The sequence below is a fragment of the Sander vitreus genome, chromosome 14, assembly GCF_031162955.1.
Source record: "Sander vitreus isolate 19-12246 chromosome 14, sanVit1, whole genome shotgun sequence".
In the NCBI taxonomy this organism is placed as follows: Eukaryota; Metazoa; Chordata; class Actinopteri; order Perciformes; family Percidae; genus Sander; species Sander vitreus.
Window position 1 is genome coordinate 22,884,897 of NC_135868.1, and position 18,386 is coordinate 22,903,282.

Below are 18,386 nucleotides of genomic sequence, written 5' to 3' on the forward strand. Positions count from 1 at the left end.
AATTAAAATGTTGATCTTTTATCTTGATGCCATGTCAGTGTTGTTGTTTTTTTAACTTACTTTTTTACTTTACAAATCTATAAAACACTGAATTCAGCTGAACTAAATTAATTTCAATGCTGGGGGGGGGGGTCCTCCTGTGGGGCGGGGCCAATTAAAGAGTCAGAGGTGATTGGCCAGAGCTGGCTAGACTTGCCCTTAGACTGTAAGATGATTGGTCAGACCTCAGCAGGTCCCGCCCACGGGTGGCGCCTTGAACCTGCTGTATGTTGAAGCGTTGCGTTCAACCAGTGTTGAGTTTAGAGGGTCTCTCACTAGCGGGGTGACAAGTCCGAGCACAGGAGCAACCGAGAGGAAGTAGCTGAAGAAAAACCCACACTTTTCATCGTTTCACCGCTGGATACGTAACTCGCCCTGGGGTTGGATTAACTTAAAACCACTCTTTTTTAGTTTTTCTTTTTAATTTGCTTTAGAAAACTCCGAAACTCACCGAAGACAATGGGATCCCAGGCATCCAAGGGAGATGTGGCCGCGGAGGCAAACGCTGCTGCCGCTGATGGTGCAGCTGTCAAAACCAACGGACAGGTAATTACACTTACCCGGGCCGTTATTACTGTGTTTTTTAATGGAGGAGATACGTAGACGTTGAAAAAAGTTTAATTTCTCACACGAAAACACTAGTTTAGCAAATTTAGTCGACGTTGAATTAACAAAACTTGAATGTGAGGACATTTTGGGCAAATCAGGTGGGGCTGCTGATGGGTTGGTCACAGAGCACCCCAAAATGAGCTAGCTAGCATGTTGTTATTTAGGCTATCTCGGTTGACAATTTGAGTTTAAGTATGTTGAGTATGTTTGCGAGTATTTGTGACTGAGGTCTAACTCAAAATCCGCACAACGTGTTTGATAGTGCCAGGCATTAAAGGGGGGGGGGGGGAGAGCTCGAGCGCACGTAGGCACTAGGCTACTCCTCCCTGATTAAAACACCCATATGTCTGGACACCCATTTTGCAATTTGGGACTTTCCAAAATGTGAAATCAGTGAAATGAATTACATTGAATCATACATTTGATACTTAAGACCATTATTGGATCTTAATGTAAATTAAAATGACATATTAATTACACGTTAAGTGACACACATCTACTTACTTAAGTATTCATTGCATTTATTGAGCAATTTACATTTTAGGATAGTTATTTTTGATAAACATTAACTGGAAGTGTTTCAATTCTTCCATCGATGGGCTCTAGTCTTGTCTTTGTTGAGCCGATGTCTGTCTGGTACCTCAGGCGGTCTGTGAGGCGCTACCGCCGCCTATCGCCTCATTAGGGTACTGCAAGGCGTCGCCTCTGAGCCAGGCGAGACGGTGGTGTTAATGGATGAGCACGACGATGCTCTGAAAAGAAATGAGAAATGCACTTCTAAAATCGCAGTACAGAGAGGCTTTTTTTTTTTATTAATTTTTTTTTATGTAAAGAAGGTGAAGCTTTAGAAACAGAGGATTTATTTTGTGTCGACTTCAGGAGAATGGACATGTGAAAACCAATGGTGATGTCTCCACAAAGCCTGATGGGGATGCTGCCGCCACCAATGGCTCAGCCGAAGCAGCCAAGGAGCCTGAAGCCGGCGCAGGAGGCGACGCTATTGAGCCGGCGCCTGCTGCAGACGGAGAGGCAGCCAAACCTGAAGGCGAGGCTGCAGCTAAGGAGACCCCCAAGAAGAAGAAGAAGAAGTTCTCCCTGAAGAAGTCCTTCAACTTCAAACTGAATCTGAAGAAGAGCAAGAAGACCGAGGCTGTGAAAGAGGACGTGGCCGCCTCCGCCGCCGCCACCCCCTCTGAGGAGAAGCCAGCCGAGAACGGAGCCGCTGCTCCCGCAGAGGAGAAGAAGGAGGAGGTGAAGGAGGAGGCTGCCGCTGAGCCTGCGGCCGAGGCCCCAAAGGCAGAGGAGGCTCCGGCTAAAGAGGAGGCCCCCAAGGAGGAGGCCAAGGAGGCAGCTGCCCCGGCCCCCGAGGCCACGAAACCAACAGAGGAGAGCAGCTCGACCCCCGCTCCCTCTGAAAAGAAAGAGTGATTGTACCTTTAGCTCACAATGAACTGGGTGAACTGTTTTTCAAGAGAGAGAGAGAGAGAGAGAGAGAGAGAGAGAGAGAGAAAGAGAAAATTTAAGAGTATATATATATATTTATATATATATGTGTATATGTATACATATGTATATGGATATATGTATATGTAAATATATACACATGTATGTGAGAGACTCCTTCGACGTGCCACTTTTCGTCATGATAACAAGACGACTAGATTCACTAGATCACCTCCCTGGTTACTACTCGACATCTGGACCTGGACTGAGTTTTAGGCTGTGGGTTGGTCGCTATGTGGAAATTGGATTTTAATGGCTAGAACGCGAGCTAATGACACCATGAAGTATAGACGGGTGAAGGATGGATGGAGAAGGAAGGAGTCAAAGCATCTTTTTCCCTAAAAATCTGCAGATCAAAGATGCCTCCTTGCTGAAGGAATGCAGCTAGATAAGATACTAGGACACCATCACCACTTGAAATGACTGTTGAATAGAGCAACAACAACAACAACAACAAAAAAACAAAAAAAATGAAATCAGAAATTTAAGAGACTCGCCAACTTTTTACATTCCTATATTTTAACCCAAATTTGAAGTATTTTGTGGTGTATTATAGAGAACCATCTTAAAGATTCAGAGAAGCTATTACCTGTTTGTTTAAAGAAAAAAAGAAAAAAATAGACAACTTTGATTTTTACCTTACTATGAAAAAAAGAACACTTAAGCTTGCTATGTTCACTGTTGCGGTTTGAAATGAAGCAGAGTTGTTTATCTGTCGTATGTGAGCCTGAATCTGCTTTGTCTCTGTAAATACATTGGATTGATTTCTGTTCTTTATTTTGCTAATGTTGACAGATGTTACTGGTTTTATTGTAAAGTTGATAATGGTAAATAAATATTGGTTTCCTGCCCGTTTATGTGTCTTCATGGTTATTTACATCACGCATTACATTTGTTACGAAGTATACTTTAATGAGAGGATGTAGAACCTGTTTTTCATATATATATATATATATATATATATATATATATATATATATATATATATATATATATATACTGTACTGTTAGCTATGTTCCAAGGTAATATGATCAGTGACACCAAAATGATTAAGGTCTTTTTGATGTGTAGTGGCTCCTATGTCACTAATTAGGCCATGGTAAAGCTAATAAAGTATAGAAATATAATCATTTGATATGAGCGGTGTGGTACACCAGGACATGCTGAGTACCCTCCAGGATGAGATAAAGTGAAATCATTTGAAGTAAGCCATCTGTTGACTAGCATGTACTTTAGCAGTTATCGTCTGGGTCACAGCGACCTACACCCATTGGAAGTAGTCTAACAAAGTTAGTTAGGGACACACATTTTGAATTCATCCACGTATTGAAACTGAAGAGACGCTGTGTAAAGGCCAATGCTTTATTGTCTGACATTTAGCATAGCTTTGGTGTCTGCATGTAAGACAAATATAAGAATAAAGAAAAAACTTAAATCGGAGCAGCTACACCATGTCCTTCCATATTTGACCTCAAAACTCAATTTAATGATTTTAAACTTACTGTAACTTTTGAAATATGAAATAACATTCTTTTTTTTCTTTTTTTTTAACAAATTAAATGTTGAATTCATAAGCAATAAAAACATAATTTCTCAGTTCAAAACACTCAGGGTGTTTGCTGCTACAGCCTGTCTTGGTCTGGTATAACAGTGGCGAATGTTAGCTAAGGTTAGCGAGGTTGTTAACTTGTGGTGCTGTCACACATTTGACCATTTACCATGTTCTTGTAAATGATCACCTGTGGCTCCAATGGCTGTTATTCAGCACAGAGACCTAGTTTTGCTTTAATATGCCAGTCATTTTCACAAGGAAACAAAAGGTGCTCACAGCACAAGGTAATAAGGTTTATTAGTGCAAACACCCACTAAATCGGAATAGGCCAGACTTCGACATCAATTAAGTTTTATTCTGCTCATTCATGTAATTATTAGCCTTTATTGGATTATCACTCACTCTGGCCCAGCTTCAAACAAACATATCAAGTCAAGACCATTTTTATTTATAAAGCCCAATATCGCTAGTGCCTCAAGGCGTTCTACAATCTGTACAGCATTCGACGCCCTCTGTCCTTCACATAAATAAACAAAAATAATTGAACAACAAAGGCAATGATCCACTGCTAATAATCAAAGCAAAAGCTCAGTGTCGCTGTGTTCGCTGATATGAGATTAGGTGGCACTCCCCACGACACATCACTGTGATTCTCTCTGGAACAAGAAACACCCACGTGTTTTTATTTTATTTATTTTTTTTTAGCTCTATTGGTTTGGAGATAATCAAACACTGCCATGTTAGCTCCAATGACCCCCTGGCCCTCAATTAATCTTTTGGCCCTGAGATCAACACCATTATCTCGGCCCCCCCCCCCACTCGCCCCTCCTCCTTCACATCTACAGTATTCCTTCCATTTGAAGGAGGCGACTGGCCTCCTGAACGTGGCTAACTGAACACAGCAGTCGTGCTCTGGGTGAACTGACCTAGTTCACATGGTGATATGATGAGTTGAGATCTGAGCTACATTTGGACCCAGCTTTTAAACAATTGTGGATTATTTAAACAAAACTGGGGCTCCACACATTGACACAGCTCTCTGCCTCTTGAAGCAAACTGTTTCTTAAGCTCGAACAGTAGATTTATTTCATTATAAGTGTCTTTAAATACCAAGCAAATTCATCACAACTCATACCTAAATTGTGTCAATCTTCCACATGCAGCTTACACTGCATGGCAGCAGGTACGGTAAGCTGTAAATGATTTTATGGCTGCTCCATATGGAGTTGATCTTTCCAGTGTTTTGTTTGCACTGCATGCTACACATGATATTATGTGAGCGATCAGCTTTGGGGTGCTGCTGCATTTCTCATTCAGCAGTGAAGGGGTCTGCAGAGATTTGGGAGTTACAGTCAAACACGTGAGCTTACACTGTCACCTGGTGGCCATTGTGTGGAATGCCACAAAGCTGATCACCTATTGTCTAGTACCACATTGCCAGGCCTACCTCCTATTGTCTGGTTTCCCCAATCTGTTCCAGTACTAAGCCTGCATCAATATGCATAATCAGTCTCATTGTACACTACACTATAAAACAGGACAGTGAGTAGCTTTTTTAATTCTATTTTAGGGTACCATCCTAAGATCTGGCCAAGGACAAGTTTTTTTTTATTTATTTTTTTACCTCACTCATTCCCTGTCAAATAAACAAATTAAATAAAATAAATGTAGAAATATTTTGTCAAGGGGCGCCTGGGTAGCTCACCTGGTTGAGCCTGTGCGCCATGTAGCCTACAGAGGCACAGTCCTCAACGCAGTGGCTGTGGGTTCGATTATGACGTGCGGCCCTTTGCTGCATGCCATTCCCCCTCTAGCTCCCCTTATATGACTTCAGCTATCCTATCAAATAAAGACCTAAAAAAAATGCCCCGCAAATAAAAACATAAACACAAAAAAAAAGACATAAATAAAACGTGGCATTTTAAGTTTTTAAATGTCTAAAAAAATGTCCTGAAAAGGACATTGCTTCTTGTTATAGGTTTAGCTGAAATAATAGAGGAAATAGGCATATGTAGATAGGGATATTGGAGATTTCAGACGCCAAGATCTAAGCTTAGATACATTTATACTTAGTTAAAACTAGATCACTTAACCATCAATCAATGTAGAGGAAACTCATCTAAACACTATATCAACCTTTGAAGGCTAAAATAAAGGTTTATTATTTAGCAGTATTAAAGGTCCCATGGCATGACATTTTCACGTTATGAGGTATTTTAACATTAATATGCATTCCCCGCCATTTCTAGCCGTCCCCCAGTGACTAGAAATGGCGATAGGTGTAAACCGAGCCCTGGGTATCCTGCTCTGCCTTTGAGAAAATGAAAGCTCAGATGGGCCGATCTGGAATCTTCCCTATATGTCGTCATAAGGAGGAAGGTTACCTCCTCTTTCTCTGCTTTGCCCGTCCAGAGAATTTGGCCCACCCATGAGAGAGAGGCATCATGGCTTTCAAACGACCAAAGTGGCAGTTGGTCAAGGCCACACCCCCACTCTCCACCTTGCCCCCCCTCTCTACTCCTCAATAGCTACAGACAGAAATGGCACAAACTCAAGAAAGCTCATTGTGGGACTGGCTCTAGTGGCTCTAATTCTGCTCCAAGGCTGAATTTCGGGAAAGAGACTTCAGATACAGTATTAGGGGACCACAAAGGCCTATATAAAAGAGACTTCAGATACAGTATTAGGGGACCACTAAGGCCTATATAAAAGAGACTTCAGATACAGTATTAGGGGACCACTAAGGCCTATATAAAAGAGACTTCAGATACAGTATTAGGGGACCACTAAGGCCTATATAAAAGAGACTTCAGATACAGTATTAGGGGACCACTAAGGCCTATATAAAAGAGACTTCAGATACAGTATTAGGGGACCACTAAGGCCTATATGAAAGCATCCAAAGAGCACCATGTCATGGGACCTTTAAACTGGGGCTGACTACTGATTTTAACCAATCAATGATAGAATACAATTAAATTGACAAATTACAAAATTGTAAATCAATGAAATAATGGTGTTACTGGTACAGTGTGGTTGCAGGGGGGGTTTTCAGAATGGAGATTTGCCAAGGTAGGGCCCTTTAACCTTTATATAATCTGCAGGGGGCTTCAAATCATCTTGTCCTGGGGACAAGCAAGACCCACGACGGCCCTGACAGCAGGTACCACGATCTGTGTTAGCCTAAGTGGGGTCTTTTGTTTTGAATACATTTGCTTTTATACCCATGGCCTTATTGTCCCTATCCCTGTCCTCCTTGAGCTAAATCAACTGGGCATAACACTGAACCCCAGTGACTTAAGACAGAAGAAGCTGCTCATGTATGTCCTCAATTAACTAATTATCAATTGCTGGACATTACAAATAAGCTCGCCTCTACAAAACTGAATTAAAAGACAAAATTGTGCTGTCTGCTCCACCGGTCTCTACACTCTTGTCTGGTTGTAATTTCAACCTCGAGTCGGCGGTCCTTGGTTTGGGTACCGGCGCCTCCCAGTCGGGCGGTTGAGCATCTGTGATTGGTTGACTAGAGACGATAGTTCCCTGGTGCAAGAGAGGAACCGGTGGACACGGAACAGTGGGATTGTCACGGTAAAATGGCGCTGTCTCAAGGAACAAAGAAAAAAGTTTGCTATTACTATGACGGTAAATATTCAACTTGTGCACCTCGGGTTCTCCCATGATTGAAGCGGCATTGAAGGCGCGCAGCTGCATAGGAAATTGCACATGTATTTTTTAAAAGTGCAGTACGACCATGCTAGCTAGCCGGTGTAGCGAGCTAACGTTAGCTTGCACGTTTGGCTAACTAGCCTGTTTTATAGCTACATGGTATGCTTGACGTTAGCTAACTGTTAGCTTGAAACTGCACGCAATGTATCATCCGGTGTTCATTTCATTTTCCCAATAACCCAACAATGTCCTTAAATTATTTAAATCTTTTATTGGATTGTGATGTGTGTATCTGCGGTAACTTGGTCATTCTGGGAACAGAGAGCCATGGATCTACCCGGCGCTAATCACATCAATGTTGCCCCAAATTGCTATTAACTTCCGAGAAGTGGGGACCGGTGTACTGGTTGTCAGTTAGATTATTTAACGAAAAGTTTTCGTTCAAATAAGTGCCGTTAAGTTATATTGCATTTCTCTTTTCTGTTATGCATAAGCACTCTTAGGAAAATTATACATACCCGTACGTAACGTTAGCTAAGTGTAAAAAGTACAAGTGGGATGGTTAAGCTGCTAATTACTGTAACGGTAACGTTAATACATTTGATTATTCTCGGGCTTTCTAATGAAAATTAAATTTTTGTCATATGGAAAGAAAAAAAAAACAACAATACCCATACCTACAGGTAGCAACTGCAGCTGATGATTGACTCATATCTCCTGGCAAACATCAAACATATAGCTAGGTCAAGTAGCATATGAATAAATCAAGCTAACGTTACAATCCAGCGAATTGACCATCTCCTATTTTTATTTCTCAGATTTTAACATCAGGTCATGTTAGTGCCTACAGTGTAATCTGCAATTGAACATTGTGTGAATAACAGGCGAATCTGTAAAAAAAAACGTTGCAACAAAATCAGCTTGGTGGATTGGATTGAAGACTGGTTTACCCTAAAACATAAAATTGTTAAGTAAATCGTTATAACATTTGCAGATAAACAGGACATTTTTGAATGAAGTTTGGCATTAACTTGTCTTTACAGCCAAGTCAGTAGGGGCAAATTGGGTCATGGCAATAGATTAAGCAACAATTGTAATGTAAACTTGTCTGGATAATGTTTTCTTTCTAAGGGGATGTGGGGAACTACTACTATGGCCAGGGCCATCCCATGAAGCCCCACAGGATCCGCATGACACACAACCTCCTTCTCAACTATGGACTGTACAGGAAAATGGAGATCTATGTGAGTTATGTCACTCCACACAAACCATTCCCCAACACTCAGATCCAAACGTATGTGTCATTACACCATATTCTTTAAAGCATAGAGTCTCATAATCTTAAAAGCTAGTGTCTCATATGAGAATATGTTGATAGTTTCTGACTGTGATGCAGGTATTTTTCATATTTAGTTGGTTAGTTGGTGTTTGAATATTTGGATGACCTTGTCACATGTCAAAATCGGACAGACCCAATGACTACTGACAAACGGGGAAGTGTCAGCTGCCACTTTCTTCCTCATCATCTTTCTGTTTGTTTCCAGAGACCACACAAAGCCAGTGGTGAAGAGATGACAAAATACCACAGTGATGACTACATTAAGTTCCTGAGGTCCATCCGACCAGACAACATGTCTGAGTATAGCAAACAGATGCAGCGATGTGAGTTTCCGCTTTTCTTCTTCCAAAGGGTGCTGGAGTATTCTTACTCTCCGCATAACGTTAAATCTTTTTGTCTTGTTCTTTTTCTCACAGTCAATGTCGGAGAGGACTGTCCAGTGTTTGATGGTCTGTTTGAGTTCTGCCAGCTCTCAACAGGCGGATCTGTCGGTAAATTACTCAAACCACACTTCCCATAATCCCTCTGGTGTACCACCCTAAAACAAGAGGGATATTTATGACTGTGTGCATGGAATAAATCTGAAGTATAGGCCTTCATTTAGTCTAGTGATTATGCTGTCTTGGACTAAGTTAAACGTATAATTTCGACTACCAGTGGTCGTCCTTACTGGGAAATATGTGTCCACACAGAACTGTCCAGAGGGTGCTTAGAAAATCTATATTGGATTACAAAAACATTTTTTTGCACATTTATAAGTGTTAAGACATTTGGGTCGACACACAAAGGCCATTAATCTCATGTTCATTTCACTCTGTTCATTCTGTCCTCTAGCTGGGGCATTGAAGTTGAACAAGCAGCAGACAGACATCGCCATCAACTGGGCCGGCGGACTTCACCACGCCAAGAAGTCTGAGGCCTCAGGTTTCTGCTACGTCAACGACATTGTCCTGGCCATCCTCGAGCTGCTCAAGTAAGCTCCTGCCTTCCTTTTTCAAATTTGAATCATCCTGCCTTTCCAACCATCTGTCAGGGTTCAGTTCATTTGGGCCCCCGAAGAAATCTGGCACGTACATTTTAAATTAGCTACACCTGCCATGGAGCTTTTTTTCTGATAAAAATGCACACAATCGGACAACTTCGTGCCAAACACTAGATGGCTGCCTTCGTCATTTTCTCACAGTGTTTCTGCCTTTTTAGAGATGACAAAGGGTGTTATGCTCACTCCCCATCCATCAATGCTATCTTTTCAAAATTTTATATATATATATAAAAAGTTTCTGTCTGAGCGTTTGGCCTGTTTGATTTGCATGGATTTGCTGCTAAGGTGGCCAAATGCACTTTGGGCCGCTTTTGGAGGTGGATATCAAATGCATCAGGACTACTTGTATACCTGAATTAGTCCCCCCCCTTCCCCCCATTTGAAGGCACGTTTGAAAAAAGTTGTCTTGTGGAAGTGCCTACTAGAGCAAATTAACATTCAAGCCACATTATCCTGTGGATGCTGTTTTTGGTGTCCATGTTATGTGAATGCCCTTTTTAAGATGTCCTGGACTGAATTCTCTCTTCTCTAGGTACCACCAGAGGGTGTTATACATAGACATTGACATCCACCACGGTGATGGAGTGGAGGAGGCCTTCTACACCACAGACAGGGTCATGACTGTCTCTTTCCACAAGTATGGGGAATACTTCCCTGGCACTGGAGACCTCAGGGTGTGTTTTTTTCTCTCCCCCTTTTAAGATCATGGGCGTGTCTTGTGCATATCCGGGCAGTAATTCAATATCTCCAATGTGTGCAGGACATCGGAGCTGGAAAGGGGAAGTACTATGCAGTAAACTACCCGCTTCGAGACGGTATTGACGATGAGTCCTATGAAGCCATCTTCAAACCTGTAAGTCTGCCCTTATTTAGGTACTACGTAATCAATCAGACGGTTTCTCCGAGCTAGTTTGTCAATGTGTGTGTGTGTGTGTGTGTGTGTGTGTGTGTGTGTGTGTGTGTGTGTGTGTGTGTGTTAGATCATGGCTAAAGTCATGGAGATGTACCAGCCAAGTGCTGTTGTACTCCAGTGTGGAGCTGATTCTCTTTCTGGAGACAGACTGGGGTGCTTCAACCTCACCATCAAAGGTATAAACACAATTCACTCTCCCACGACAATACCGCAACGTTCTTTTGCGCTTTGGGGAATTTAACAGTTGTGTGTTCTTCCAGGCCACGCCAAATGTGTCGAGTACATCAAAAGTTTCAACCTGCCCCTGCTGATGCTGGGTGGCGGCGGCTATACCATTCGCAACGTGGCCCGTTGCTGGACGTACGAAACCGCCGTAGCCTTGGACTGCTCCATCCCCAACGAGCTGCCCTACAATGATTACTTTGAGTACTTTGGGCCCGACTTCAAGCTGCACATCAGCCCGTCCAATATGACCAACCAGAACACCAACGAATACCTGGAGAAGATCAAGCAGCGTCTGTTTGAAAACCTCCGTATGCTGCCTCACGCCCCTGGTGTCCAGATGCAGGCGATCCCCGAGGATGCTCCCCACCCGGACAGCGGAGACGACGAGGAGGAGGAGGAGGACCCCGACAAACGCGTCTCTAGTAAGAGACTTCTACAGGCCTAGATTTAGACGGCATCACAAGAAAATGGTCACTTACGTCGACGTGATAGGGCTTGAGTTGTAAAGATTCAATTTATAATTTGTAGTGTCAAATCATTACAGAAGTTATCTCAGGACACTACAGATTAAGAGGTATCCTACACAATTGTCCAGCTCTAGTCTGTGTTTGCTCTCAAAGGAAAATGAATGAACTATGCCTATACCAACGGTGTGTGTTCTGTGTTCCAGTCCGGGCCCACGACAAGAGGATAGCCTGCGAGGAGGAGTTTTCTGACTCTGAGGATGAGATGGAGGGGCAGGGAGGAGGCCGCAGGAACGCAGCCAACCACAAGAAGGTGAAACGAGTGAAGAAGGAGGAAGAGAAGGAAGGAGAGGAAAAGAAAGGTAAGACTTATTCTCCAGTCCCATTGGTATTTGTAGATGAACAGATATTGTAATAATCACTCTTGTTTTTCTGCCTCCTAGAAGTGAAAGAGGAGGAGAAGGAGGAAGAGAAGATGGACACATCAGGGTAAGATCAAGCACATTCTCATTAAGTATTAGAATATGAACATTTTAAACCTGGTAGTGTGAAAACCTCTGGATAGTAAGTTTTTCAAGTCTCAAGTTGCAACAAGCAATTCAATTTTATTTATAGTATCAAATCATAACAAGAGTTATCTCGAGACACTTTACAGGTAGAGTAGGTCTAGACCACACTCTATGGTTTACAAAGCCCCAACAATTCCAGTAATTCCCCCAAGAGCAAACATTTAGTGCGACAGTGGCGAGGAAAAACTCCCTTTTTAAGAAGAAACCTGGGACAGACCCAGGCTCTTGGTAGGCGGTGTCTGACGGTGCCAGTTGGGGATGTGATGACCAGTGGCAATAATAGTCACAATAAAGATAATGGAACAGTGACTACAAATGGTAGTCGTAGTAGTTTGTGTCATAGCAGGGCACTGCAGGGCGTTACAGGACGTAGCGTGGCACAGCAGAGCATAGAAGGACGTAGCAGGACACTGCAGGGCACCGCAGAGCGTAGCAGCGTGTAGCAGGGAGTGCAGCAGGACCACGGCGACAGCTGCAACCAAGCTCTTGGTGCCATCCTAATCCCAGGAAATATGCTGGGCGAAAAAAAAAAAACATAAGGACTCCGGGAAGTAAACTCCCCAGAGCTACTATCCAATATAAGCACTACTGAATAAATTAAAAGCTGAAAGTTTATTTACACTACAGCAATCTTTGAGCTTAGAGCCATTTTAGATTCAGATTCATGGCATCTTCATGTGAAGTTTTTTACATTAAGAAGCATTGTCCTGGCTGCCAAGTAATTAAAGGCTCTGACACACCAACCCGACGGCTGACCGTCGGCAGAAAAGGCAGTCGGACTGATCAGTCGGCTCCCGTCTCTCGAAAAAGTGCCTAGGAACACACCGAAGCGGCGCCGACTTGAGCGTACGTTCTGCGTGTTCGCGAGACGTAATACGTCTCCATAACAGCAGGCGGCGCTAATTTGTATTGTCGCCCAAAAAAAAAGAAAACCGGAAATGGCGGAATATCTCTCTAGACCTAGTAAACGCAGAGCACACTGTCGTCAGTCATTGTTTTCATCAGAGAGTGCTGATAGTAGTCAAAGATCACTCGCTGAACGGAAGAAAATACGATGGCTAGTAATAAGAAGATACTGGCGTTGTCAGCTCTCGGGCTTCTTCTTGTGGAAGAAGCACTGATTCGCTAGTCAAGGGCTAGCACTCCACCAATCAGATTGGTCATTGAGTCCGACTGCCCACTGCAGACCTGCCAACCTGTACGCATTTTGCGTAGTAGATACGCATTTTGACATCAAAATACGGTGATACGATTTGCCACTTTAAACTATGCGAAAATCAGGTGACTGCTTTGAGTTCACTCGTTGACGGTTGACGTGCAGTAGCCGGCCCGTCTCAGTTTTGGGTTTCGTTACAAAGGTCTTGTCTTCTTTTTTTTTTGCCTTTCCTAGGATTAAGTTGAAACCGTAACAAAATGAACTGTTACTAATGAAGGCTAATTAAAAACTGACCGGAGCCCGGACCAGAGGACCGAAACACAAAGTAAACACGCCTCTCTGACCGGTACCGGGGGGGTTAGCGGTTAAACTGAGCGGAGGATGTGTGGTCGGAACCTGGCTGGCTGCTCGGCGCCTTCAGACAAAGCTCAAGCTTACAGGCTAACTGCTTATTATCTGCAAAGATTGGATCTGTGAGCGCATTAATCTGCTCGGCGTGCGTCTTATAACAGAGACGGCGAGCAGCCGCCGGACTCTAATATCCGTGCAGGACTTCACTGTGAGCGGACGATGTGACCGGCAGGTAACGTTAAAGGTTATCTGCTACTGTAGCAGAGCTGCAAAACGCTGAAACATTGCTGCAGGTATTCATGCACGACTGTTGTTGGGGATTTACAGAGGTGGAAGACCTACTCAGATCATGTATTGCAGTAAAAGTAGAAAAAAACTGTGTTGTAGAGTTACAAATTACTTGTCAGTTAGCCTACAAGTCCTGCATTCAACATCTTCCTTAAGTAATAGTACAAAAGTATTATCAAAATATACTTAAGTACCAAAAGTAAAAGTGCCTATTATGCAGTGTAATATATCTTATTGGATTATATTATGATCCAATACATTGTATATTGTATACGACTGATAATTTAAATAAAATGTTTTATTTATTTAAATTAGCCTACTTGTACATAATTATTTTCTCTGGTTTAAAATGTATAGAGATTTGACATTTCCCCCTCCTACTTCTTTCGGAATGGGTACGAAGTTGACATTGAATTTCATTTGAAAAGGTATTAAAAAGGTCTTAAAAAGCTTTGAATTTAAGTCGGAGGATCCTGGGGGTATCCTGTATATTGTTTGTGTTTGTTTGAACATAAATGTTTATTTCATTAAACATGACTTGTACAAACCATCACGAAAAAGAATTATAGGAATCGTATAGTAGGCCAATTTTGGACCAATATTATAATAATCTTATAGAAATAGGCTACTATAGGCCTAGTATTTTGGGACATAGGCCTACTATAAAAGTATTACAGTATTTTGGAGACTATTATAAGACTGTAGGCTACTGTAGGAACATTATGGAGGGTTAGGTTATTATAGAGATCATATGTAACCTGGGCTATGACTAATGACTACGTCCTATGACCAGGTGAAGTGATTGGTAAACATGTGAACTAAATGACACACTATACTGATGCCCAACAATCCCAAATGACATCAAAGACAGCGGTAATGGCACTTTTTTTTTTCCGCGTGCGTGCCGCTGTATTCATGAAACAGAACTTCGACAATAAATCAGGAAGTTGCTACTCCAAAAAGTTTTTCAAGGTTGGCAGGTCTGCCACTGGCCGATTCAATAAGTAAAATCGGCCAAAATGGATGCCGACGGCTCCTTCGACTGACGACGGCACGGAACACACCGAACAGACTCGAGTCACCGACCTCGCCAGACTGTCTGACGGCCGATAATTGGGTTGGTGTGTCAGAGCCTTAAGACACATTTCATATATAGTAAGGAGTCAATGAATCAGGTGATATGAATAGGAAACTTGTGTGTCAAATAATTCTACTTGTAGCATGACTCCCGACCCCTTTGCTTGCCACTTTTGTGGTGGGTGAAAGTTCTTCACGGGTCAAAAGATTTGTGCTGAAACCCAAGACCCGGTATGGTACTACCCAGACCCCGACCCGAAACGGCAGAACCAGTTTCACAGCTGATTGCTTTTAACAAGCGAAAGTTAATTTACAAGTTGTTACAAAACTTTGTGTCTTACCTAATAGAACATTCGTAGCCTTGTAGCCCCCCTGTGCCTGGCCGGGACACGTCTTCCTTGCCAAGAAAGTTATTAAAAATACATCCGGGTTTCCTGGTAATCCACATGTCATTTGCTGTAACGGTGATGGATGACACGCAAATCGTTTAGAGTCAGCGCCGTCTGATCACAGCCAGGTCATCTCGTAAAATTGTGTTTGGTCATATTCTACAGTAATTGTAGGCCTACATGTTTAATGAACAAAAAAAGGATCAACTCCTCTCTCAGTAACATAGCATTAAACAGTCCCTCCAGGATTTCGCAGCCTTTTTTTGAGATTGTTGCGGCCCAAAATGCCTGATTTTGCGGGAGCAATTTTGCATTTCAGAACAGTTTTTAAGTACATATTAACAATGGAAAGCAGTTCTTACCAGTGTATCTTGATTGGGAATCAAATTAATGCAATGACTTTATGAACTTGATTTTAAGATTTGTATTTGTTTATTATATATTTAATCTAGTCACACATTTGAATCTAGATTCAATATTAGGGTTGGGTATTGTTTGGTTTGGATACCGGTGCTAAAGAGGTACTTTTAAAACGGTACCGGTGCCTTAACCTAAAAAAAAGAAGGGTACTAAACAGTTGGCGACATTAAAGAACGGCTTGTTTATTGCTAAGGCCATTTCGTCAAAATTAAATGTTTAATAAGTTATTGTTATAGTGATTACATTATTATTTCACTAGTAAATAGCTGTTGAATGACAAAAACAACCACCAGATGGGAAAAGGGCATTTAACAACTTTGAATGCACCACGAGGCTGTAAATGACCAGTTTCATTGAACGCACCGTCTTTGTTTTTCCGACAACAGCAGCTGCAGATTGTTACATCCTGGTGTTGAATCCTCTACAGTGAAATACAGACAAACTTTACACCGTTTAGCGTTAGCAGGCTAAAATAGAATAAGGTACAAATACAAGAATAAAGTGTCCAGTGCAGTGTAAGAAATGGAATAATTATTTGATTTAATAGGTTGTAGGGACAGGTTTGGGAGGGAAGAGGGAGGTGTGTATAATGTTTGGTAAAACTGTGAACGGTACCCGACTAGACTTTATCTCATCTTATTATAATTTTATAAATGAAAAAAAACAATAGGATGGTTAACACATGGACAGAAATGACTATATCTGTACATTTGAAATAGCCAAAGCATCAATGTGGGTCCTGTGAAACACTCAGTCAAAGCTGTTGTACAAAGAAGTAAATAGTTAGCTAGACTTGACCGTGTGGCTGGTATTTTGTTGCTTAAATTCTTTAACGGTTTATGTTTCAGACCAAAAGAAGAGGTGAAGGCAACTTGAAGTCTGGCGCAAGGAGAAATAGTTGGTTGTACTGTTGTCCTCAAGCCCCCCCACTGGTTCCCATCTTCTCCTGCTGCCACAAAAGGACCCTTTTTTTGTATTCCTGTTTTATGATGTGTTCTTATGGGCAAACCTGGTTCACATCGTATTATTTACATTTGTTTCCAGCCTCAGTGAAGCAACAATTGAGTGGGCGTTGCACAACTACAGCTGCCTATCTGAAAATGTGCCCGTGTGCTGGGTGTAAACCCCACCCAACTGGACCTTCACGTAGTATAAAACAAGTGACACAAATCCTTTTCAGCTGTTGTGTGAACCAGGTCTGCTTTAATGTGAAGAAAAGCACTCAAATGATTACTGTTCCTATCATGGTGTTTGTGGGGCTCACGTTGAAATACCTGCACAGATGTAGATGGTTTTTAAGTCTAGTGCTCACATGCAAAAAGGCTTTTCTGTTTTTTAAACATTTGTTTGATACTGTTAGAATAACCAGCATTGGACAAACGTCTTTGGCTTGCTGTGTTAATGTATCAGTGAATGCATGTTTAGAATGATCTCGCCTTTAGCGTGTTCATATTGCTCCCTGATCTCTGCTCAGTAACTTATTTTAAATCATGAACAGGCAGTCCCTTTATCTTCCTATGAGTATCTGTTCAATGTTTTTTTTTATTATTTCTGCATTGTTTCTATGTTGAAGTATGAATGGGTGTGAACATATCAGAGCCTTATGTTTGGAAGTGAGTGACTCGTTTTAGATATTTTGTACCATTATACATAATGTATTGTGAGTTTTATCCTTGTGAAATGTGCATTATCATAACTTTGTAATACAAAATAAAATAAAAACTTACACTGTTTCTGCGCTGCAGTTCATTTTTTTTAATACATATATTCTTTGCAATGCTTTTGCTTAATATTGCATTACACTTATAGGGTTTAATGATTTAGCAGTTGAGTAGTTCATGCAGACAAATTCAGTAATTTTATGGTGACTTGGGGTGGAATGGCTTACAACAGAAAATATGTCAACTCAAATTCTACTACCACACCTGCTGTCGTAAAAACCTTTTCTAGTGCGCCGGCTGATGCTGTACTACCCACTGTTAGCAGGTCATACAGTTGCGATGAATGTTTTGCTAAAGACAAAAATCATTCATTTACAATAATACGTTGCTGATGCATCGTTGCATTTCAAGTAATGCATACCACGGTAACTCCGCCTACTTTGGATGTATCCTGAGCTAAGCCGGCTATCACTATCACGAGCCAAAGCATTAGCAAGCGTTGGTTGTAGCAACCAACACAATTATAACTTAGTTTTATATAGCACCTTTCATGAAACCCAAGGACGCTTTACACACGTAAAGGGGGACAAAAATAAGAGTAATCCTAACTTCTATACAATATACAACTAGGCGTATATAAAGAAATCTGCTACCTTTTACCTGGCTAGATACTCAAACGCAGGCTTTTCTAGTGTTACACTGAAATCTGTGACCCGTCCGAATGTGTAACTGGAAAGCCAGTCAAGTCCAGTCACAACAGCTCTGCAGGTCCAGGGTAGAAAAGATTGCTTTCCAAGTGATGTTAGAAAAATTACTTTAAAAAAACAGCAGTTTTTTAGTAGTTTTAGTCTGGTCACTAAGACAGTCACATCTTCTGACCTCATTACTTATTTGAAGTAATCTGTGAGAAGCACTTCAGTCGGTTATTCCTTCCTCTGGACTGCGGTGTTAGCTGAAGCTGTGGTAAAGGAGCCCGACTGTTTACGCCTCCAGTTCAAAGTCAAAGTACTGTGGGCCAAAGTGATGAATCCGTGTGTGTCTTCTCCTCCGCTGCTGTAACTGTAAACAACCATAGTACACAGAAAATATAACTATTCAGGACAAAAATGGCAATATTTA

General features: G+C 41.8%; 2 protein-coding genes across 3 annotated transcripts; both read left to right on the plus strand.

Annotated features, from left to right (window-relative positions):
- The first annotated feature begins 280 nt into the window (after positions 1–280).
- Positions 281–3,002, plus strand: marcksl1b (MARCKS-like 1b). The gene is made up of 2 exons (XM_078268016.1): positions 281–585; positions 1,528–3,002. Exons 1-2 carry the CDS (start codon positions 499–501, stop codon positions 2,074–2,076), a joined length of 636 nt encoding a protein of 211 aa, XP_078124142.1. The 5' UTR covers positions 281–498; the 3' UTR covers positions 2,077–3,002.
- A 4,237-nt stretch (positions 3,003–7,239) lies between these two features.
- LOC144528845 (putative histone deacetylase 1-B) lies at positions 7,240–17,339 on the plus strand. Of its 2 annotated transcripts, XM_078267697.1 has the most exons (14): positions 7,240–7,349; positions 8,505–8,617; positions 8,918–9,035; positions 9,129–9,203; positions 9,547–9,685; positions 10,287–10,428; positions 10,515–10,607; positions 10,735–10,843; positions 10,928–11,314; positions 11,563–11,718; positions 11,800–11,845; positions 13,632–13,653; positions 13,693–13,725; positions 16,455–17,339. In XM_078267697.1, exons 1-12 carry the CDS (start codon positions 7,301–7,303, stop codon positions 13,642–13,644), a joined length of 1,440 nt encoding a protein of 479 aa, XP_078123823.1. In that variant the 5' UTR covers positions 7,240–7,300; the 3' UTR covers positions 13,645–13,653; positions 13,693–13,725; positions 16,455–17,339. The 2 variants fall into 2 exon arrangements, with proteins under 2 accessions (XP_078123823.1, XP_078123821.1); XM_078267695.1 differs by lacking the exons at positions 13,632–13,653; positions 13,693–13,725.
- The last annotated feature ends 1,047 nt before the right edge of the window (positions 17,340–18,386 follow it).